This window comes from Salvia splendens, chromosome 5 (genome assembly GCF_004379255.2).
Source record: "Salvia splendens isolate huo1 chromosome 5, SspV2, whole genome shotgun sequence".
NCBI classification, from domain to species: domain Eukaryota; kingdom Viridiplantae; phylum Streptophyta; class Magnoliopsida; order Lamiales; family Lamiaceae; genus Salvia; species Salvia splendens.
In genome coordinates, this window is record NC_056036.1 from 16881537 (window position 1) to 16905299 (window position 23763).

At 38.4% G+C, this 23763-nt stretch overlaps 1 protein-coding gene across 1 annotated transcript; it reads right to left on the bottom strand.

The window, feature by feature from the left end:
* Window positions 1-8685: 8685 nt before the first annotated feature.
* Window positions 8686-9078, bottom strand: LOC121803913 (zinc finger protein 2-like). The gene has a single exon (XM_042203486.1). It carries the CDS (start codon window positions 9076-9078, stop codon window positions 8686-8688), a length of 393 nt encoding a protein of 130 aa, XP_042059420.1.
* Between the last annotated feature and the right edge of the window lie 14685 nt (window positions 9079-23763).

Genomic DNA, 23763 nt, shown 5'->3' on the forward strand with positions numbered 1-23763 from the left:
TGTGCTTATGATGTTGACAAGGGTTATTGTGCGTACGTGAGTACGAAGAAGCAAGAGTTGTGATAAAGTTGTGAACTGTGAATTATAAGCAAGAGAGATGGACTTTCTTTTACTGAAACTCTTTTACGCTTTCAAGAGTATGATTATGGTGTAATAAGGGTGGTTTAAATTGTTTTGTCATGCCATGTTTGTTTGATGATGAGATTGTTGCCTAATGCCTAGTTTGTGAGTTCGCTCCATTAGGCTATAGGGCTATGTTATAGAATTCGAGTCTGAGTAGGGCCGCAAACCCTATCAGGCTAGTGTACACAGGTGGGATCGTGAGCCGTCCTTGCTAGTCGGCCGGTCTCGTGGGCGAATAGTGTGGCCACACTTTCGTCGCACTATGGTAAGAGGTTACGGTTGATTGGTTGTTGAGAAAAATGAGGAGATTGTTTTGACTGGCCAGTCTATGATATTGTTTTGCGTGTTCTCGATTATTTTTCTCAAGTTAAAACTCGAGTTCACTGTGGTATGAATGACATAACTATCATCAACTATTTTCGGCATAAGTCCACTGAGTATATTACGTACTCAGCCCTGCATGTGTTTTCCCTATGTGCAGGTTCAGTGGTGATGTTGCGGCGGATGTTGAGTCTAGCCTTGATAATTTCCGGATGCGTCGTGTCGTCATACATGGGCGTTATCCCATGACTCTCTAGACACCTTTATTTCGTTGTCTTGTTTTGATTCGTTTTTTTCTAAAGTTTTCCGCTTTACCCTAAACTGTTTTTATGACATTAATTACTTTGAAATATTATTTCCGTTGTTTGACTAATTAATAGTATGAAATATTCCTTTTGAAGTTTAGTTAAGTTTTGAGTTAAATGTTGTCTTTACTATCCTTAGTAAGGGCGGCCGTGACATATTCACATCTCCAAAATACCGAGCACCCATTGGTGCTTGCCATATTCCGACCACATATAGGTGCTCGCCACTGCCGCGTGGTAATCATGTTTAGTTGACCAAATCGCCGAGCACCAACAAGCACTCAGGGAAAAATGCCAACGAAGCATATACCGACCACCTAAAGTGGACGGAATGTGCTCGGGAAAGGGTGATATGCCGAGCATTTTCCCCTTTATGCCGACCACTTTGGTGCTCGGTAAACACCTCCTTTTTTTGTAGTGAGTTATTAATTAAGGGTGAATATGGCAAATTGGCCGGTTGTTGTGGTTAAATTTGTTGAATACATTGCCTTTGTTTTACCTTATTCACATGGAACAGGCTTGTGTGGAGATGGTAAATTATAGGGTGGGGGAGTGGACAGTCGGAGGAGAAACGATACAAAAGTGTTGATTTTTGTACATAATTGGATTTTTACTTCATTTTGATTTTAATATTCTAAGTGGCATTGCTTTGATACATTGATTTGCCACTTCAGCTTAAATTTTTCTACGACTACTTTGATTTGGCTGGAATCCTAAATCGTGAGAAATTGATTAGAAAGTCAGTGTTCATAATTCTTTTGACCATCTTTTAATTTCGTAGAAGATACTAATTGATGAAACCGCGAATTTTTGATGGTGATGAATGCTGGTAGAGAATAAAGATCACGACACAGAGAATTTACGTGGTTCGATTTACTGAGGTAAATCTACGTCCACGGGAAGAAAAGAGGGCAGAGTTGTATTGCTTGATCTGTTTTCTACAGCTTACAATACAGACTTGCTATTTTACATTTGATCTCTAGAGAGCGAGAGAGTCTAACAGAACCTAACCCTATCTATCTGATCTAGGTTCTATTTATACATTGAACCAAGATCGTGGCATGCAGCCATTTACTAGGTAGTGGATGTCGTGGAGATCGTGGCGATCTTGCATGGGTCCACTATCCTGCATGAGTTAATGACTGCTTGACACCACTAAATAGATCGTGGGTGTAGTGGAGGTGGAAATCCTGCATGAGTCCACTATCTCCTAGTTCGGTCGAATACTGAGACCGAACTGCTGAATTATTGCCGAGCAGCTTTTGCCGATCTGAGAGTAGAGCTTGATGCCGACCTGAGAGCAGAGTTTGATTGGTTGGCTTTTACCGAGCTGTAGGCTGGGGCCGAACTCTTTGGTTGTGCCGAACTGAACTCTTTAGTCATGCCGGACTGATACTCTTTAGTCATGCCGAACTGATACTCTTTCTTGGGCTTTAGGCTGATGGGCTTTACTGCTGTTGGGCTTGTTTAGTACGTACTCCATCACTACCCCCCCCGGAAAGCGAAGTGAATCACTTCGGCATTCTGGATAAAGGTACGTGGTAAGTTGATGTTTGTCCTCGGTCTGATGAAGTGAACTCTTCTTTGACCGGACTTGGTCTTTGGTCTGATGAAATAAACATCTTTGACCGGACTCGTCTTTGGTCTGATGAAATAAACATCTTTGACCGGACTCGTCTTTGGTCTGATGAAATAAACATCTTTGACCGGACTCGTCTTTGGTCTGATGAAATAAACATCTTTGACCGGACTCGTCTTTGGGTTGATGAAATAAACATCTTTGACCGGACTCGTCTTTGGTCTGATGAAATAAACATCTTTGACCGGACTCGTCTTTGGGTTGATGAAATAAACATCTTTGACCGGACTCGTCTTTGGTCTGATGACATAAACATCTTTGACCGGACTCGTCTTTGGTCTGATGACATAAACATCTTTGACCGGACTAAGCTTGTGTCCTAATTTGGCGAGTTTTATCGCTCGGATCGGACTTTCCGTTGTCCTAATTTGGGGATCGGACTTTCCCTTGTCCTAATTCGGCGAGTTTTATCGCGTGGATCGGACTTTCCCTTGTCCTAATTCAGGCAAGTTTTATCGCGAGAATCGGACTTTCGTTGCAGTTCGTTTCAGACGAAGTGCTTGATTCTTAAGCTGAATTGCGGTCTTGTATCCTCTTTAGAAGCTTGGACTTCACAATCGTTGGCTTATTGCAGTTCGTTTCAGACGAACTGCTTGTTTAAGCTGAATTGTGGCCTTGTATCTTCTTTAGAAGCTTTGACTTCACAATCGTTGGCTTATTGCAGCTCGTTTCAGACGAACTGCTTGTTTAAACTGAATTGTGGTCTTGTATCCTCTTTAGAAGCTTTGACTCACAATCGTTGGCTTATTGCAGCTCGTTTCAGACGAACTGCTTGTTTAAGCTGAATTGTGGTCTTGTATCCTCTTTAGAAGCTTTGACTCACAATCGTTGGCTTGTATATGTTCTAAGAAGGGGATCAGCCTTCGAAGAACAAGATACCTCAGTAACATTTGTAAGAGACGACACGCACAGAGACAGACAAAACACACAGACAAAACGCACAGAGACAAATAAAGACCAAGCAAACCAAATAAAGCACATTGACCGAACAGGACTCAAGACTGACTGACCGGACTGTCTCTTACAAATGGAACTTTTTGAGGTTGGAAATGTGCCATGTTCGGGGTACCTGTTCTCCTGACACGTGAGCCAATTTGTAAGACCCTTTGCCGAGGACTTCTGACACCCGATACGGACCTTCCCATGTGGGTTCAAGCTTGCCCAGCTTTTCTGCTCGGCTTACTTCGTTGTTTCTCAAGACGAGATCTCCCACTTGAAATTGCAGCTTCTTCACCCTTTGGTTGTAATACCGGGCTACTTGCTCCTTGTACTTGGCTGCTTTTATGCATGCCAATTCTCTTCTTTCTTCGGCGAGATCTAGTTCTGCTCTCAGTCCGTCGTCATTCATTTCTGAGGAGAAATTTAGAGTTCGGGGACTGGGTACGCCGATCTCCACCGGAATTACGGCTTCAGTGCCATACACCAGACTATACGGAGTTTCACCGTTGGAGGTTTTGGGTGTAGTTCGGTAGGACCATAGGACTTGAGGGAGATTTTCTACCCATTGTCCTTTGGCTTGTTCTAACTGAGCTTTTAACCCTTTCACCAGAATCCGGTTCGTTACTTCCGTTTGTCCGTTTGCTTGGGGATGGGAGACCGAAGTGAACCGCTGTTGAATGTTCAGCTCTTGGCACCAATTCTTGAACGTCTTGTCGGTGAACTGAGTCCCATTATCCGAGATGAGGATGTGGGGTATGCCAAATCGGCACACTATGTTCTTCCAGACGAAGTCCAATGCCTTTGAGCTCGTTATCGTAGCTAATGGTTCAGCCTCCACCCACTTCGAGAAGTAGTCCACGGCAACGATAAGGAATTTCATTTGCCGAGGAGCTTGAGGAAGTGGTCCCACTATGTCTATGCCCCATTGCATGAAAGGCCAAGGGCTTTGCATAGTGTATAGATCGGTCTGCGGCATCCTTGGGACATTTGCATGAATTTGGCACTTCGTACACTTCTTGACGAGCTGCACTGCCTCTTGTACCATGGTTGGCCAATAATATCCCCATCTCAGAACTTTTTTAGCTAAAGCTCTGGCTCTGATGTGGCTACCGCACGATCCTTCATGAACTTCTCTGAGGATGTAGTCCGTCTCTTCTGGCCCTACGCACCGTAATAACGGCTGGAGGTAAGACTTTCTAAAGAGGACTCCTTCATGAAGTTCGTACCGAAGTGCTCGGCACGTGATCTTCCGAGCTTCTCTCTTATCTTCGGGCAATTGTCCTTGATCCAGATACTGCAAGATCGGCGTCATCCAGTTCGGCGAGCTGGATACTGAATGTACCTCGGCTTCATCAATGCTTCGATGCATTAATTCTTCCGCCTTTGAGCTCGGATCTGAGGCCAACTTACTTAAGGTATCTGCTCGGCTATTTTCCGCTCTGGGAATGCGGATTATCCGAAAATAGGAGAAACTTCGGCTGATGCTTTGCGCTTTGTCCAAATACTTCTTCATTCTCTCGTCACGAGCTTCACTTGTACCCAACATGTGATTTACTATGACTTGTGAATCACAATGGACTTTGAGAGATTTGACGAGCAGACTTTGCGCTAACTGGAGTCCGGCCAGGAGGGCTTCGTACTCGGCTTCATTATTAGTAGTGGGGAATAGGAACCGAAGTGAGTAGGTTACCTCGTGTCCGTCGGGAGCGACAAGTAAAATACCAGCTCCACTTCCCATCTTGTTTGAAGCTCCATCTACGAATCCGCTCCAGCAGTCCGGCGGCTCTACTTCGGATTCCCAGGGCTGTGCTAGTTCGGCATGGGCAGAATTTTTCTGTTCGGCAATGACAGGGATTGCTTGATCGAACTTGGCCTCTGCAAGAAAATCTGCCAAGGCTTGTCCCTTGATGGCTTTCCGAGGTAGGTACTCGATTGAGTGTTCTCCCAGCTCTATGGCCCATTTGGCGATTCTGCCTGATGCTTCTGGCTTGGTCAAAACTTGCCGAAGAGGCAGATCGGTTAAGACGCATACCTTGTGAGCATAGAAGTATGGCCGCAGTCTCCTTGCTGCATTTACTAACGCCAGAGCAATTTTTTCCAGAGGTTGATACCTTGTTTCTGGACCTCTTAATGCTCGGCTTGTAAAGTAGATGGGAAACTGCTTTAGGCCTTCTTCTCGTACAAGCACCGCGCTAATGGTTTGATCGGATGCCGCTAAGTATAAGAAAATCACTTCGGCATCTGTTGGAGCAGAGAGAATTGGAAGCTCGGCTAAATAACTTTTGAGCTCGTCAAAAGCCTTTTCTGCTCTATGACTTCAGAGACGTTTTAGTCTTCTCGGCAGGGAGAACGTCAATAGTTAGGATTACTCCATCATATTGCGGCTCGTTGTCGTCTTCGGGATCCTGTTGCCTTTTCGGATCCTGAGGAGCGCAGTTCGCACCTCCCTGCTTTTTGTTCTTTTTCGGCTGCTTGCTTTGGTATTTTTTTAACGTCCCCGCTTTCACAAGGGCATCAATACCTGCAGCCAAATGTCGGCACTCCTCGGTATCGTGACCGTAGTCTTGATGGAAGGAGCAATATTGATCCTGAGGTCGGCGCGCGGCCGATTTCGTCGTCCGCCTTGGATTTTCGAACATATCGGAATGCAGTTCGAAAATTTCCGCTCTTGACTTGTTCAATGGTACGAACTGAGCGGGCGGCTTCTCAGGATTGAGACGTGGTCCCAATCTGCCTTGTACCGGTGCCCTTTGAATTCTTTCAAAAGGAGTTCGGCGAGGAAGCCTCTGATCGCTATGATCGGGCTTCTTTTCGTCTCCTCTAGATGAGCTGTCTAAAGACCGTTTTCGACGGTCTGCCTCATCGGCACGGGAGAACTGGTCCGCAATGTCCCACATCTCTTGAGCTGTTTGCGGACTGCATTCCACGAGCTTTCTGTAGAGAGCTCCGGGCAGGATTCCATTTTGGAATGCCGAAATGACAAGTAGATCGTTGAGATCATCTACTTGTAGGCATTCCTTGTGGAATCTCGTCATGAAGTTGCTGATCTTTTCGTCGCAACCTTGACGTATAGAAAGCAGCTGAGCCGAAGTGATCCGGGCTTCCGCTTTCTGAAAGAACCTCCTGTGGAAAGCATCCATTAGATCTCGGTAGGATCTAATGCTGCCTTGAGGAAGGCTGTCGAACCACCTTCTGGCGTTCCCGATGAGCAGCTCGGGGAACAGCTTGCACATATGGACCTCATTGAGACCCTGGTTCGCCATGTTATACTGATAGCGTCCCAGGAAGTCATGAGGATCCACTAGCCCGTCATAAGTCATTGACGGTGTCCGGTAGTTCCGCGGCAAAGGAGTTCGGGTGATATCGTCCGAGAACGGAGTCTTTAATGCTCCGTACATGGCGAACCCGACGTCTCTTCGGTACGGAGGAGATGGAGTTCTCCTGTGGTTCCGGTACCGAGGAGGAACATGTCGGGGTTGAGGATTCTTTCTCCTGGAAGACACGTCACTACTGCGGTAGTGACTTTCATGTCTGGATGAGGAGGGAGAATCCGCCGTTGTCTTCTCCGGCTGTTGGCTCTTCTGCAGGAAGGTTAAGAACTCCTCCTGCTTCTCGGCTAAGAACAGCTTGACAGCTTCGTTTAAATCGGGCTGCTGGGAAGACTCGGTGCGATCTCTCCTGGAGTGGCTTGTTCCTTCTTCGTGAGAACTGGAGGTAGATGTCTCCCGAGGCCGTTTTTCAGACCTGCGAGCTGGACTAGCTTCCTCACGGTTATCACGAACGGTATTACGGGTAGTGTGTGATCTGGTATGCATTTTTTTGGGGTGGAAAAAGGGTCAAAAATTCGCTTTATCACAAATTTGGTTCTCTGTTTCCCACAGACGGCGCCAGTGATGAAACCGCGAATTTTTGATGGTGATGAATGCTGGTAGAGAATAAAGATCACGACACAGAGAATTTACGTGGTTCGATTTACTGAGGTAAATCTACGTCCACGGGAAGAAAAGAGGGCAGAGTTGTATTGCTTGATCTGTTTTCTACAGCTTACAATACAGACTTGCTATTTTACATTTGATCTCTAGAGAGCGAGAGAGTCTAACAAAACCTAACCCTATCTATCTGATCTAGGTTCTATTTATACATTGAACCAAGATCGTGGCATGCAGCCATTTACTAGGTAGTGGATGTCGTGGAGATCGTGGCGATCTTGCATGGGTCCACTATCCTGCATGAGTTAATGACTGCTTGACACCACTAAATAGATCGTGGGTGTAGTGGAGGTGGAAATCCTGCATGAGTCCACTATCTCCTAGTTCGGTCGAATACTGAGACCGAACTGCTGAATTATTGTCGAGCAGCTTTTGCCGATCTGAGAGTAGAGCTTGATGCCGACCTGAGAGCAGAGTTTGATTGGTTGGCTTTTACCGAGCTGTAGGCTGGGGCCGAACTCTTTGGTTGTGCCGAACTGAACTCTTTAGTCATGCCGGACTGATACTCTTTAGTCATGCCGAACTGATACTCTTTCTTGGGCTTTAGGCTGATGGGCTTTACTGCTGTTGGGCTTGTTTAGTACGTACTCCATCACTAATATTCAATTATAATTCATGATTTTAGGAATCAATAATCTTTAAATAAGTTCATAATTTTAAGAATCAATAATCTTTAAAATAAAAATCCTACAGCCTCGCCAAGTTTGCTTATAGCATCCTGGGGCTAACACGAATAGCTCGTCAAGCAATTCAGAGTTTCGGACCAACACAAATAGATCGGTGATGATTTGGGACTATAAAGTTCGACCTTTACCCTCAATCGTAATGGTCCTTAGGTGCATCCGTGCATGTATAATTAAAACAAATTATATAAACGTAAAGAAAATAAATTGTTGGACGCCTCTTAATGGTCCCTTAATGATGAGGAATAAAAAGGACACTAGGTTATAAAGTTATGTCAAATGTGAGGCATTATCTTGAGAGAGGCATGTGCATGATATGTCTAATATAGGTTGTTGATAGTGAATTTACGGCATCCAAATTTAGCTTGCTTAACTTCATTTTTCACTAGATGGTTTGCCAAACTATGGGTGTTTTTGGCTCCACTTCTTGAGTTATCATCCTTGATCAACAACAAGAACAATATTATCATAAATCTTAGTTACATTATCCTTTCTCAATTTGCGAAAAAAATATGCATCAATCTCTCTATTCACAAAGCGTTGTAGTAAAAATTGCTGCGACGAAATTTAAATAACAACTATTTTAATAGTTTCGTGAAACAACACACTCGCCCCGTTAAACACAGAATTAAGCGTTAATTAACTTCTAAAAAACAAGTTCAAAACGATGAATAACAAGCTCAAACTCAAAGCCTCAAAGATAAATCGAGCTGGCTAATTTCATCCTGATCACGAACACAAACATGAACATGCTGACCCTCGCAGTCGTCGATATACCCTCTAGACCCATAAGCAATCACACCCCTCTTCTCGAAAACCGGCTCGCTGACCCGGATGGGACCAGAGTGTGGTCGAACAGCGGAGCTAAACTCGCGGGTCTTCTTGGCTAGGGTTCTCTCCAACTTGTGGGCATTTTGGTGCCCTCCGAGAGCTTGTGAGCTGTAGAACTTCCTCCTGCAGTAGTTGCACGAGAAAACTCGCAACGGGCTCGACAGCGGCGAACGAGAGGATGAGTTTGCCACCGGGGCGTCCAACCCTAGCCCTATGTTAAGGGAAGTGTTGGGCTCATAGTGATTCATGGCTACTGATCAAATTTTAGTCAGTGTTAGCAAGTGAAGTTTCTTTAAATTAAATGAGAGAAAAACATGTATATATACATGAAAGGTGCAAGTACATAAGTGATAGTGCACCACAGTCCACACTGTTAAGAGAGAGAGAGAGAGAGAGTATATTAATCAAAAGAGATAGAGTAAAAAAATGTTGATGTAGATTATTATGGTGAGAAAGAAAGACATAATTTTCAGCCTCAGGTATGATGAGTAAACAACCTTAGGCTGTTGTCCTCCAGTAATGGCAGCAGTTGATTCCATTGTCGGTCTATCAAAATTCTATTATACAAAATTTATTTATTTATTTATTTTTCTGTCACGCGGCTCCTTGCCACAAATCAGTTACTCTATCGCTCGCTCTTATTTAATATTCTCAACCTAATTATATTCATTTTCTTTGATTTGTTTTTTTGATTGTTATAAATAAACATTATTGTAAAACATGTGAAGATTTATTCTTTTAATGCTTTTTACAGTATAACAATGCTTCTTATATTTATACTAGGTACAATTGTGCATACATAGAGAGTTATATTTAAAGTTAAATATAACAATTATTTCCATTCTTCCTCTCTCATATCACATTTAATTTTCTCATTGTGTCATTCTCTTATTCACATGACACACCATCTCTTATCTAAAATTTCATAGTCTATGATGATATATATGTATAGAACATGTAGGGTTGGATATGGAGAGTACATTTCCCAATTAGAGTTAGAAAATAGTGTTGATTGATTGTTCTTCTTGACTAGATCAATTACGTAATCATATTATACACGCTTTACGAAAAATAACAAGTACTAGCTAGTAACCACATTAATTAATTAATTAACCCACTCAACCAAAAATACACGACTGAACTAACATATCTAACTTGCTAGCTATCGTAATCTTGACTTATTAAATCTATATATCTTGTCCAATGTCATGATAATTTGTTTTATTTTTATTTTATATATTCTTCTTAATTAAGTGATAAATGACAACTCAAACGCGATTAATGGACTTTCTATCAACTTGAGTTAATAATGTGAGAAAGTCCATCTGTACATGCAGTCTATGAATGTTACGTAATCATCAAGGGATACATTGTGACATCGCATCAGTAATACATACTATCTGCATTTGCTAAAAATAAGAAATTTGAAAATGATATGGAATTTAATGCAAAATTAGTAAAGTAAGAGAGAAAAAAGAAAAATGAGTAAAGTAAGAGTGAGAAAGAAAAAAATAGTGAAATTAGTGTTAGTGAATTGTGGGATCCATTTCCTAAAATGGAGGATTTCTATTTTTAGGATACAAACTAAAATGTAAAAAAAAGTTTATTTTTAGGAAACAGACGGAGTAATATATATTATATTAATCTACCGTTATACTCTCATGAATACTCTTCCACCATAATTATAATAATAATCATAATATTGATAATATATAAATATTATTAATAATAGAATAAATTGTTAAATAAATCACGAAAGATTATCAAATTATAGTCTATATATCCCACGCATTTCAATATCTAAAACAATAAATCGATGTTAGAGATTTTTGAGCTAATATGGTGGCCGGTTTAACACATGTGGACAAAACATCATTGGTTAAAATGACATAGTCTAATTAAGTTCGAAATGACGTTTAGTCCATATATTTTAAATCAGTTGTCACATCAGTACGTAATTTGTCAGCAAAAAGAAGGATAAGATAATTGCAAAACTGAAAATTTTTAATTTTAAAATTTTAGAAAATGTGAAATACTAGAATTTAATGATTCTGGTCCAGTGCTCCACTACACATCGTATCTTTTTCAAACTTTGTATTGGCCGTTTTATAATACTATTCCTAAAATTTGATGCTTATTCACATTAAATTATTTTTACTACTATAATCAGTGGCGGACGCAAAAAATATTATTGGCGGCTACATTACACTATATGTATTTCCTCCGTCTCACTCCAAGTGGAGCAATTCTATTTCGGCACGCGATTTTTTGTAGTGTTGTTTTGTGAGTTAGGGGGTAAGTGATTGGAATAAAGTAAGAGAGAGAAAAAATGTAGAGAAAATGATATTTCTATTTTTAGAAATATGTTATTTAGAGTTAGACACCCAAAAAATAAAAATGGTCCACAAAGAGAATATATTATGCTCAATAACTAAACAAATATAATAAATAATACTAATACTATATTAAAAAAGATACAAATGCAACCACTAAAATGAATAAATATTATATGCACAAAATTATTCTAAAGGAGTAAATAAATTAAAATATAACCATGCTGTAAATATAAATGTAAATATAAATAAAAGATAGACAGTATTAAAATCAAATTTGAACTAACTCCAAATCCAACTAAATACACCAATTCTAATGCCTTAAACTCAAATCAAATACGTAAATAGTCGCCAATTTATCTAAAGAAAACAAAACATTAAATATATTATTATAAATAGACTTATCAATTTTTTTTATAAATGACCGAAAATATTGTGGCAAACTTTTGGCTAAAAAAGCTAAATCATCAATTTAGAATATTGTTACACTCTCTAAATGAAAATTTGAAACAGAAAACGTTAGTATTAAAAAATTTTAAATTCGCAGTACTTTATTAGAACTAGTCTCAATATCTACACTTCTTTTGATAAACTTTGTACCATTAAGGCCACCCGCAACGCGTTACGCGGGTGGCTCAAAGCCCGTTCCTCCGTGACGAGACACGCGCGGGACGCGTTGCAGCGTCCCGTCGCGTCCCCAGCCCGCCGAGACACCTGTCTCTCCTAGACGGCCCGCGAGACGTCTCGCCACGCGCGCGCGTAGTGGCGCGCTCCGGCGCTATGCGTGACGCCCACTCGCCGCCCCGCGAGTGAGTTTCGTCACGCTGACGCAATAAATTATTTTTTAAAAAAATCGAATTTAATAAAAAAAATTATGTATTTTTAATTTTTTTAGGATTTTACGAATTTTATGTTGTAATTTTATTTTATTTAATGAAGTGTGTTTTTATTAATTGAATTTGTTGGAAATAAAAATAAAAAATGAAATTGAATGAATAGTAATTTAAGAGACGGTTAAGGGACGGATAAGAGATGGATGGCTGCAGGTTCCGTCCCTTAGTTAAGAGATGAAGTAAAAAAGTACAGCGGGGGCCAAGAATAGTAATTTAAGAGACGGTTAAGGGACGGATAAGAGACAATGTTGTAGATGGCCTAACTTCTGCGAAAAAGATGTCTTCAACAACCATATTCATCTAAAAAAATTTCACCTCTGCAATTTTGATTCCAAAAACTCAGTTCAGCCCCTTTTATTATTTCATTTTTGATGATTTACTCTCTAATTCTATTAACTTAGCAGGGGCTAAAGAGCGTTTATGAATTTTTTTTGAAAATTTTGAAGTAAAAAAAAAAACAAAAATACGTGATGTTGGGAGGGCTTAGAGCACCCACAACCGTGCTCTTGCCAGCGAGCATGGTTGTGGGCCCGGCCCCACTTTTTCTGCCTGCTCTCTGGCAAGAGCACAACACCCACAGTTGTGCTATTCCGCAAGGACAAACACAATTCAATTTAAAATTCAATTAAACAAAAACATTTCCATAATATTAAAATTCATTAAAAAAAACCTAAATAATATTACAAATGACAAATACAATAAAAACGACATAATTAAAATCCTAAAAATTAAAAATTACATAATTAAAATACTAAAAATAAAAAAAACCACTACTCGTTGCCGAATTTCGCTCACATGTGTTTGATTAGGTCTTCTTGTAGCTCAATGTGAGTTCGGGTATCGCGTGACGAATCGCATGCCGCCACGTCACCTGCTCGCTGGCACGGACGTGCTCGATGCATCGAGTAGCGCCGTGCCAACGGCGCGAGCACAGCAGCGGACGACCTCCTCCGTGCTGCTGGCACGGACGGACGGACGGCATCCGTCCACCGTTGCAGATGCTCTTAAGCCCTTTACGGTGTCTGCCACCGACTATAATAAGATGCTACTCTATTAAATTAGTAAAATTATGATATCTATTTTTAATATGATTAACGAAACTTCTCCTCGACTTGCAACTAAACTACAAACATTTACATAGGGATTAATTTTGCTGCAATCCTAAATTATTGGTTTATGCGGTCGCCGCAAACCAATTGCACGTCAGAGTAAAAATATAGTCCAAATTCAGTGTTTATCTTTTATTCATTTTTTGACCTTATTAGGTTTAAATAATCGTACATTCACCCCATACAAAATACTGCGGTACACATGGTTGATAAAATTGTGTGAAACTTTTAGGGGACGAATGGCATCTAAAGATCTCCTCATCAATTTGCACATGTTTGGCCTCTTAACTTTGCTTCTTTTTAACTTATTTAATTACTAAATCACATATACTATTATTTAATTATTTGTGATGATTGAATTGATCATGGCTCATAACGTACCCATGAAATGATTGCCATATAGTATTAATATTTTTCCAAGTTCCAATCCCACTTATTTAAGTGGAGTTGTACTCATTGCACATCGCATATAGTAGTAATTAAACATACTATTTCCATAACATAGCTTATTTACCACTCCTTCCGTCCGCGGTAATGAAGACGTTTCATTTCGTCATATAATTTAAAATAAATTATATTAAGTGAGTTAAGTAAATAAAGAATAAAGTAAAAAAAATAAAGAGAGAATAAAGTAAGAAAGAGTAATGGAATTTCAAATCAGCTTATATAATTAGACATAAGAAATATAACAAACATTTTGTAGATTGAGTGATAAAATACTAATGATTTTGTTATATACGGATTTTGTTTTATAAATTTACTAAATAATGATTTTGTTTTATAAATTTACCGTATTTGCCCTTATACGGATTTGAGAAAAAAAAACATAATTATTTTGAGTAATTAATTAACGTATGCCGGCTATAATTGCGATGCCTACTGTCTGTTAAATGCGGACACTCTGTTAAATGCGGACACAACATAATCTTGTGCAGAACTGTATCATTTTGGAATTTAATTAGTCTAAATATTCTCCCAAATGAGGACATTAATTCCTTTGGAAATAGAATCATTTAATTGTCATTAAAGTTGCCTCGTATGATCGTACTTGGAGAAGCCACGCATTACTATCCGATTATGCTTCAGTATTAATTTGAAATTCGAGGGCGATCTCATCATTGATTTTTATTTTTCTATGCTCGAATATTCTTAAGCAGGCATTTTTAATAGTTTTAGAAATTGTAAGTATTATACACTTTAATTACGATTTATTTAAAAATTTAATACATAAAAAATCAAACTATGTTTAATTGTTGTAAAAAGGTATTGCGAAGGTGGTTCTAAACGTGATCTGATCATATTGCATGTTTATGTTTTAGTATTTTATTCGATGACTAAATTCAGTATAGATAAATGAAAACTCTCTTGTTCATGAAAAATAGTCTCATTTTATTTTTTTGGATGTCCACCAAAAATAGTCTTATTTCTAAAAATGAAAAGTTTCTCTCTCTTATTTTACCCATTTTTTCTCTCTTTATCTCTTACTTTACTTAGAGCATCTCCAATGGTGGCGAGCAGGCCGGCTAGCCGATTTCCGACCCTCGCTGATCCGCTCGCCGAACCATTGGAACCTGCGAGCGCCATTTCGGCGAAAAAATCGGCTAGCGCTGGCCGATTCGTGAGCGCTCGCCGGTCCGCTCGCCGCCATTGCAGGCTCAGGACCGGCGAGCATTCGGCGAGCGAATTTAATTTTTTTTAAAAAAAAATTTCGAAACACTATATATACGCGATTTGCACGTCATTTTCATTCACGCCACTTGTTTTAACGAGTACTCTCTCTATCTTAATTTCTGTACAAGATCAATAACGCGAAATGGAGAACAACAACGAAGGTACTCTAGTGACGCGCGGGTCTTAAACTCCCCCGGTACCCGTGGGAGGTGGATGGGGTCCGATGCCCGGGTACTACAACATGTACCCGTGGCAGCAGATGATGCCCGGGATGGCACCCGGGGGGAGTATGCCGGGGTGGACACCCGGGATGCAGATGATGCCGGGGTGGGGTTCCGGGATGCAGATGATGCCGGGAGGGGTACCGGCGATGCAGGGGACGCCGCGGGGGGTACCGGCGACGCAGGGGACGCCGGGGGGAGGGGAGCGTCTATCTCCCCAGTTTTGTTTTTCGACTGATTCTTCGCACACATCGACCCCAACGGAGGCGCAGTTCACGCAATATGAGACTTTCTCCTTAGAGGAGTTGGGGTTTGATCTTCTCGGTGTTCCGGAAACTCCCATTCAAACGGGGGGAGTAGGGCGGGGTCAGGGCCCTGCAAAGAAGAAGGGCAAGGGGAAGGACAAGAGGGTCGGCTAGTCGTCGCAGCCGGTTGAGGACGACCCCTCGGTGCGGAGGAAGTGGACGGACGCGGAGAACGCCGTGCTTTCCAAAGCGTGGGTGAATGTCTGTGATGATCCTCTGACTTCAAACAATCAGAGGATAGTCAACATGTGGACCAAAATTGCTGCAGCCTACATGAGATTTTGCCCGGAGGGGAGGCCGCGCACCGGGGAGGAGTGCCGGAAGGGGTGGGACCGAATCAGGGCTGGGGTCTCCCGATTTTAGGGCTTGTAAGCCAACGCCCTCCGCATGCAGAGCAGTAGCCAAACGGAGGATGACTGCAGGAGGATAGCGGAGAAAGCCTTCCCCCAGCCCGGGTAGTATAAGGAGTTCACCTACTGGAACTGCTACGAGGTGCTGAACGACTCCGAGAAGTTCCAGGCAGGTGTCGACGCTGGCTGGCCGAAGAAGCAACGACTGAACTATACCAGTGATTACAGCGGCAGCAGCGGCCGTTCCCACGACCTCCCCGAGGATGCAGTGGAGCTCCCGTCCCCGCCATCGTTCGCTCGCCGAACTCGCCCGGTTGGTCAAAGGCGGGCGCAACGGGAGGCGAGGGGGGCGCCGGGGGGTCCCAGGAGATACAGTCGGCATCCCCCTTGGCCAGTCGACAGATGATCTCAAATTCTTCGCGCTTAGATGGCCAAGACGTTAGCCGAATGGCGGACGACGACGGACCCCAAGGAGAAGAGTTTTCTTCACGCAATGCTCGTGAGCATGCGTGACGATTTGAAGACCGGGGGGCACCGGGGGGTTCCGGCGGATACGGAGGCAGCGGCGATGGTGACGGTGGCGAGGGGGGCGACGGAGACGAGGAGTGAGGCGGAGGTCGTGTTTTTTTTAAATAATGTAGTTTTTTTTAAATTAATGTATTTTTTTAATATAAAATTTTTTTAAATTAATGTATTTTTTTATTGTACTTTTTTTAATTTAAATAATATTATTGAATTTTCCCATATCTGTGTCGTACATTTAATTCCGTATTTTGTGTGATTGTCAATTATTTGTTTTATATAATTAGGGGTGATGTGGCTAGGCTATTGCTGGGCTATTTGCTTGTCCTAATGATGTGGCAGGAGAATTTTTAGTGCTGATGATGTGGCAGGAGGAGTTTGTGGCTGGGCTATTGCTGGCCGAAAGACACTGGAGATGCCCTTACTTTTTCACATTCTCTCTTACATTACCAATTTCTCAATTAAACCCACATCGTTCATAAATGGGACTATTTTTATGAACGAAGAGATTATAACATTTCATATACTCTAAATGAAGGATAAATCATAAATACTATCGTCGTAGAGGGTAAACTAGTTTCTTCCTATAAAGAAATCTCTCATAAGTTGGAATTTTTTTTCAAAGTCGTTGCATAAAAATGTCTGCCATTCATCTTTTTCTCCAAAATCTTAATAAACTCATCGGAAACAAAGTTATTTTAAAGTACTAGAGCACAAACTCACGTCATTTTTGTGTCACTTGAAAATATCTATATAGTAGGAAATAGCATCCAAGAATAAAAGACCAACATACATATAATTACAAAAATATGATTACATTAGCTTAGATAATTGCATGACATGCTTGTGATTAAATGCTAACTAATTAACAATCACAAATTAACTATCACAAACTAAGATTAATGTTTAGCCACTAGATTAGGAGATCTAGTAGTTGAAATAATGTCAAGTCGATTATATTTTAAATTTAAAAATTATTAAATAAACTTAAAGAATGTTAATGTTAATTTTTATATATTGTAGTTAAAACTAATCACTTTTTCTCTCTTCAAAATCATCTTAAAACTTTAAATTTACGCAACTCTTTTCATTTAAATTACTTTTTCTTAAAAAATATACTCGCTCCGTCCAACAAAAATGTCACACTTGTGGGACGGTACGGGATTTTAGGAGGTTTGGTTTTGTGTGTTAAGGGGTCGTTTGGTTGTACTGATAGGCCTTGATAGGGCCGCCTATCGGAGGTATATCAGCCGTTTGGTTGTACTGATATACTATCTCACGACCCGGTAAACCAATCAAGATCCGGATGAAATTTAAGATTGCTACCTGCATTTCACCTATAACACTGTCCAGGTCCCCCCCTCCGATATTGATCAATCTCGCGAAGCCTGTTTGGTGAAATTCGGCCAAGTCACAATTATACCCCTTCACTCCACCGTTTCAAGCCCCAGCTCCTCAAAGAGAGGTCGGCCATCGATTTTAGGGTTTCCATTCAATTTTGTATGAAATTTTGTTAGCCCGTTTGGTAATCATCGTTTTAGGTAATCTGTGAATGATTTGCAGATTCGTCGACCACATTTGGTGATATCGTAACCTGGGCTCGATTTTGAAGCGATTACCCATGGCTAATGAAGAGGAATCTCGAAAGGTACACAAAATTCCCAACTACACAACAATTACATGGATGCTTGAAAATTTAATTCGTCTTCATCGCCGATTTGGATTGTGTTTCAATTGTTTGTGCGTGTGTGCTTGGGAATTACATAATTTTCTAGATTGATATGACTTTCTTCCAGATTTGCATTTCTCAATTTGTATGTAGGGCTTGCTAAAATATACTTCCTCCCAGATTTGCATTTCTCAATTTGCAATCTGTATGCAGCTTGGCAAGATTTGTAGTTCTAATTGAAAATTCAGCTGAAATGGTTGTTAGATTAGTTAATGGGATGCACATCTGAGTCAAATTAGTGCTTGTGAGTACTAACATCTACTACTTGAATAAATTAATACGCTAATTACTTAATCAAGACATAAACATCTAGTTAATGAAATATGTTCTGTGCCCGTTATAGTAACAACATAAGTACTCATTTCTGGATTTGAAATATTAGAAAAAAGAGAGCAAGGTAATTTGCTTGTTCTACTTTTTCCATCAAAACATCTTGATTTAGATGCTGATAATTTGTTCTTGAACATCTCCCTCTCTCTCTCATACCCCTTATCTACATAATCAATATGCTTGAACTGCATTTCGGAGATTGCATGTCTCTATCATTCTTTGAAGTTGTATTATATGGTAAATCTTGATTAACCTATGACTGAATCATTAATGAGGCATGGTGGCTTATTATGCAAATGGATTATTGGATCCAATTACTCTTGAAAGCCTTCTCATTTTAACTAGTTATGAATCCTTTTTGAATACTTTGAGGGCTTAGTTATAATCAGTCTAGTTTCGATCTCTACTAAGAGCTTTATACAATTGTCTTGGTTGTATGGACTTCAAGCTTTTGTCTACATTTGTGTTTACCACATTGTGAATGAAGGATTTGACTTTGTTTAGTACTAAATTGAGTGGGTGTTGCATTGGTTTCAATTGGAAATAGCACATTCGTGTTGCTGCATTTACACAAAGTATTTGCTGACCTGAATTTCGTGGAACTGATGTTTGTGAGTCTGTTTGATTGTCTTAGTTAGAGTAATTGGATTTGCGTCCAACTGTTTGTCTGTGTTCCTTCTCAGGTTGGAAGGAGGCGTGATGAGATGACAACCGTTTTGATTTTACTTGAGGAGTTATTAAGTAATCTTCAAATTAATTTGTTGTTGATATCTCTCATAATCACACTAATTGGACCAAATACTCGCAAGCGCAAACGTTGGTCCATAGAGGATCCAACCCGAATGCTCGATTCAATTCCTGCTCATGTCAAGCAGTTAGATAGGCTTGTCCGTCTCACAGATCGGTCTTGCATTGATAATTTACGGATGGATAGAAACACATTTGGCCGACTATGCCGTATACTCTGTGATTGTGCAGGGTTAATTGATCAAAATTTGTCTCTGTTGAAGAACAAGTTGCCATGTTCCTATGTGTTCTATCACACCACAAGAAAACTCGTATAGTTGGATACGACTTCATGCGGTCCTCCCACACTGTGTCGAGATATATACATATTGTCATCCGTGTTGTGCTCATGCTTCACAACCTGTTTTTGGTGAAGCCTAGTCCTATAGATGATAGTTGCACTGACCGACGTTGGAGTTGGTTTAAGGTTAGAATATTAATTCCATTTTCAATAAGCTCTTCATTAATGCGGTCCTTATTTATATGACCTATTCATTATATTTTCAATACTATTCAGGGATGTCTAGGTGCCTTAGATGGCACGTATATCAACGTAAGAGTGTCTGTTACCGATGCACCACGGTATCGAAACAGGAAAGGCTACATCACAACCAACACTCTAGTTGTATGTGACACGCATCTTTGTTTTGTTTACATTCTACCAGGATGGGAGGGATCTGTCGGGGATTCCAGGATTTTGCGCAATGCAATAAGCCGACCATTGGGACTCAAAGTGCCAAAAGGTGATTCTCTTATTTAATCTCATAGTTGCTGGTGCATATAGGGTAGGGCGATGTAGTTAACAGTTGGGATATGTCATCGTTCACTTGTTCAATCCATTACAGGTTGTTACTATCTTTGTGATAAAGCATACCCGAACGCCGAAGGCTTTGTGACGCCATTTAAAGGAGTCCGTTATCTTTTGAAGGAATGGGGTCCTGGTACACAAGCACCTCAAACACCCGAGGAGCTGTTTAACTTGAGACACTCCAAGGCAAGAAATGTAATCGAACGATCATTCGCGGTCTTGAAGATGCGATGGGGTATACTCCGTTCCGCAAGTTTCTATCCGATTGAGGTGCAAACAGGCTTGATTATAGCATGTTTCTTACTTCACAATTTCATTCGCGATCAGATGGCGGTCGATCCGGTCGAGGAGGAGTTGGGTAACCACGACGACGATGGGGATGAAATGGATCAAGAGCAAGCGCATGTTGATCATATCAATAGTGTGGAACCTTCGGCTGAGTGGAATAAGAAAAGGGATGATCTGGCAACCGCAATGTGGGCCGAGATACATAACATGTAACCGAGGATATGCGGATGTTTTTAATTTAATTCTTGCAATTTATGCTGTGGATATTCATACATTTGTGTTGTGCTGTATGTCCAGATATAATGGTTGCTTAACTGTGGTGCAACTTGATATTTCCAGTAATTCATTTTCATTTTCACTTACATATGGTACAATGGATATTCATACATTTATGATGAGCTTATTTTCATTTTCTTGTTCGAATAAAACCAATTTCTTTTAAAGAATGGCTTTATTCAGAAGGCGACATTCTGTCAAATTCCATAATACTATATTATTGTTGACAAAATGGATTTATCTTCCAAATTACGACAAATTTGAAAGCCCTTGTGATTTTTAATATTCAATTTATCTCCTCAAACTATCATTTTATGATGCAAAAGTATCATTTGATCAGCCAAAAATCTAAAACTATCATTTTAAAATAAAAATATCATTTTATCCCCTCAAAGTATCATTTTATGATGCAAAAGTATCATTTTATCATCCAAAAATCTAAAACTATCATTATTAAACAAAAGTATCCTTTTATCATTTGAAACTATCATTTTATCCCCTCAAAGTATCATTTTATGATGCAAAAGTATCATTTTATCATCCAAAAATCTAAAACTATCATTATTAAACAAAAGTATCATTTTATCATTTGAAACTATCATTTTATCCCCTCAAAGTATCATTTTATGATGCAAAAGTATCATTTTATCATCTAAAAATCTAAAACTATCATTATTAAACAAAAGTATCATTTTATCATTTGAAACTATCATTTTATCCCCTCAAAGTATCATTTTATGATGCACAAGTATCATTTTATCATCCAAAAATCTAAAACTATCATTATTAAACAAAAGTATCCTTTATCATTTGAAACTATCATTTTATCCCCTCAAAGTATCATTTTATGATGCAAAAGTATCATTTTATCATCCAAAAATCTAAAACTATCATTATTAAACAAAAGTATCTTTTTATCATTTGAAACTATCATTTTATCCCCTCAAAGTATCATTTATGATGCAAAAGTATCATTTTATCATCCAAAAATCTAAAACTATCATTATTAAACAAAAGTATCATTTTATCATTTGAAACTATCATTTTATCCCCTCAAAGTATCATTTTATGATGCAAAAGTATCATTTTATCATCTAAAAATCTAAAACTATCATTATTAAATAAAAGTATCATTTTATCATTTGAAACTATCATTTTATCCCCTCAAAGTATCATTTATGATGCACAAGTATCATTTTATCATCCAAAAATCTAAAACTATCATTAGTAAACAAAAGTATCCTTTTATCATTTGAAACTATCATTTTATCCCCTCAAAGTATCATTTTATGATGCAAAAGTATCATTTTATCATCCAAAAATCTAAAACTATCATTATTAAACAAAAGTATCATTTTATCATTTGAAACTATCATTTTATCCCCTCAAAGTATCATTTTATGATGCAAAAGTATCATTTTATCATCCAAAAATCTAAAACTATCATTATTAAACAAAAGTATCCTTTTATCATTTGAAACTATCATTTTATCCCCTCAAAGTATCATTTTATGATGCAAAAGTATCATTTTATCATCTAAAAATCTAAAACTATCATTATTAAATAAAAGTATCATTTTATCATTTGAAACTATCATTTTATCCCCTCAAAGTATCATTTTATGATGCAAAAGTATCATTTTAGCATCCAAAAATCTAAAACTATCATTATTAAACAAAAGTATCCTTTTATCATTTGAAACTATAATTTATCCCCTCAAAGTATCATTTTATGATGCAAAAGTGTCATTTTATCATCCAAAAATATAAAACTATCATTATTAAACAAAAGTATCCTTTTACCATTTGAAACTATCATTTTATCCCCTCAAAGTATCATTTTATGATGCAAAAGTATCATTTTATCATCCAAAAATCTAAAACTATCATTATTAAACAAAAGTATCATTTTATCATTTGAAACTATCATTTTATCCCCTCAAAGTATCATTTTATGATGCAAAAGTATCATTTTATGATGCAAAAGTATCATTTTATCATCCAAAAATCTAAAACTATCATTATTAAACAAAAGTATCATTTTATCATTTGAAACTATCATTTTATCCCCTCAAAGTATCATTTTATGATGCAAAAGTGTCATTTTAATCATCCAAAAATCTAAAACTATCATTTTAAAATAAAAATATCATTTTATCCCCTCAAAGTATCATTTTATGATGCAAAAGTATCATTTTATCATCCAAAAATCTAAAACTATCATTATTAAACAAAAGTATCCTTTTATCATTTGAAACTATCATTTTATCCCCTCAAAGTATCATTTTATGATGCAAAAGTATCATTTTATCATCCAAAAATCTAAAACTATCATTATTAAACAAAAGTATCATTTTATCATTTGAAACTATCATTTTATCCCCTCAAAGTATCATTTTATGATGCAAAAGTATCATTTTATCATCTAAAAATCTAAAACTATCATTATTAAACAAAAGTATCATTTTATCATTTGAAACTATCATTTTATCCCCTCAAAGTATCATTTTATGATGCACAAGTATCATTTTATCATCCAAAAATCTAAAACTATCATTATTAAACAAAAGTATCCTTTTATCATTTGAAACTATCATTTTATCCCCTCAAAGTATCATTTTATGATGCAAAAGTATCATTTTATCATCCAAAAATCTAAAACTATCATTATTAAACAAAAGTATCTTTTTATCATTTGAAACTATCATTTTATCCCCTCAAAGTATCATTTTATGATGCAAAAGTATCATTTTATCATCCAAAAATCTAAAACTATCATTATTAAACAAAAGTATCATTTTATCATTTGAAACTATCATTTTATCCCCTCAAAGTATCATTTTATGATGCAAAAGTATCATTTTATCATCTAAAAATCTAAAACTATCATTATTAAATAAAAGTATCATTTTATCATTTGAAACTATCATTTTATCCCCTCAAAGTATCATTTTATGATGCACAAGTATCATTTTATCATCCAAAAATCTAAAACTATCATTATTAAACAAAAGTATCCTTTTATCATTTGAAACTATCATTTTATCCCCTCAAAGTATCATTTTATGATGCAAAAGTATCATTTTATCATCCAAAAATCTAAAACTATCATTATTAAACAAAAGTATCATTTTATCATTTGAAACTATCATTTTATCCCCTCAAAGTATCATTTTATGATGCAAAAGTATCATTTTATCATCCAAAAATCTAAAACTATCATTATTAAACAAAAGTATCCTTTTATCATTTGAAACTATCATTTTATCCCCTCAAAGTATCATTTTATGATGCAAAAGTATCATTTTATCA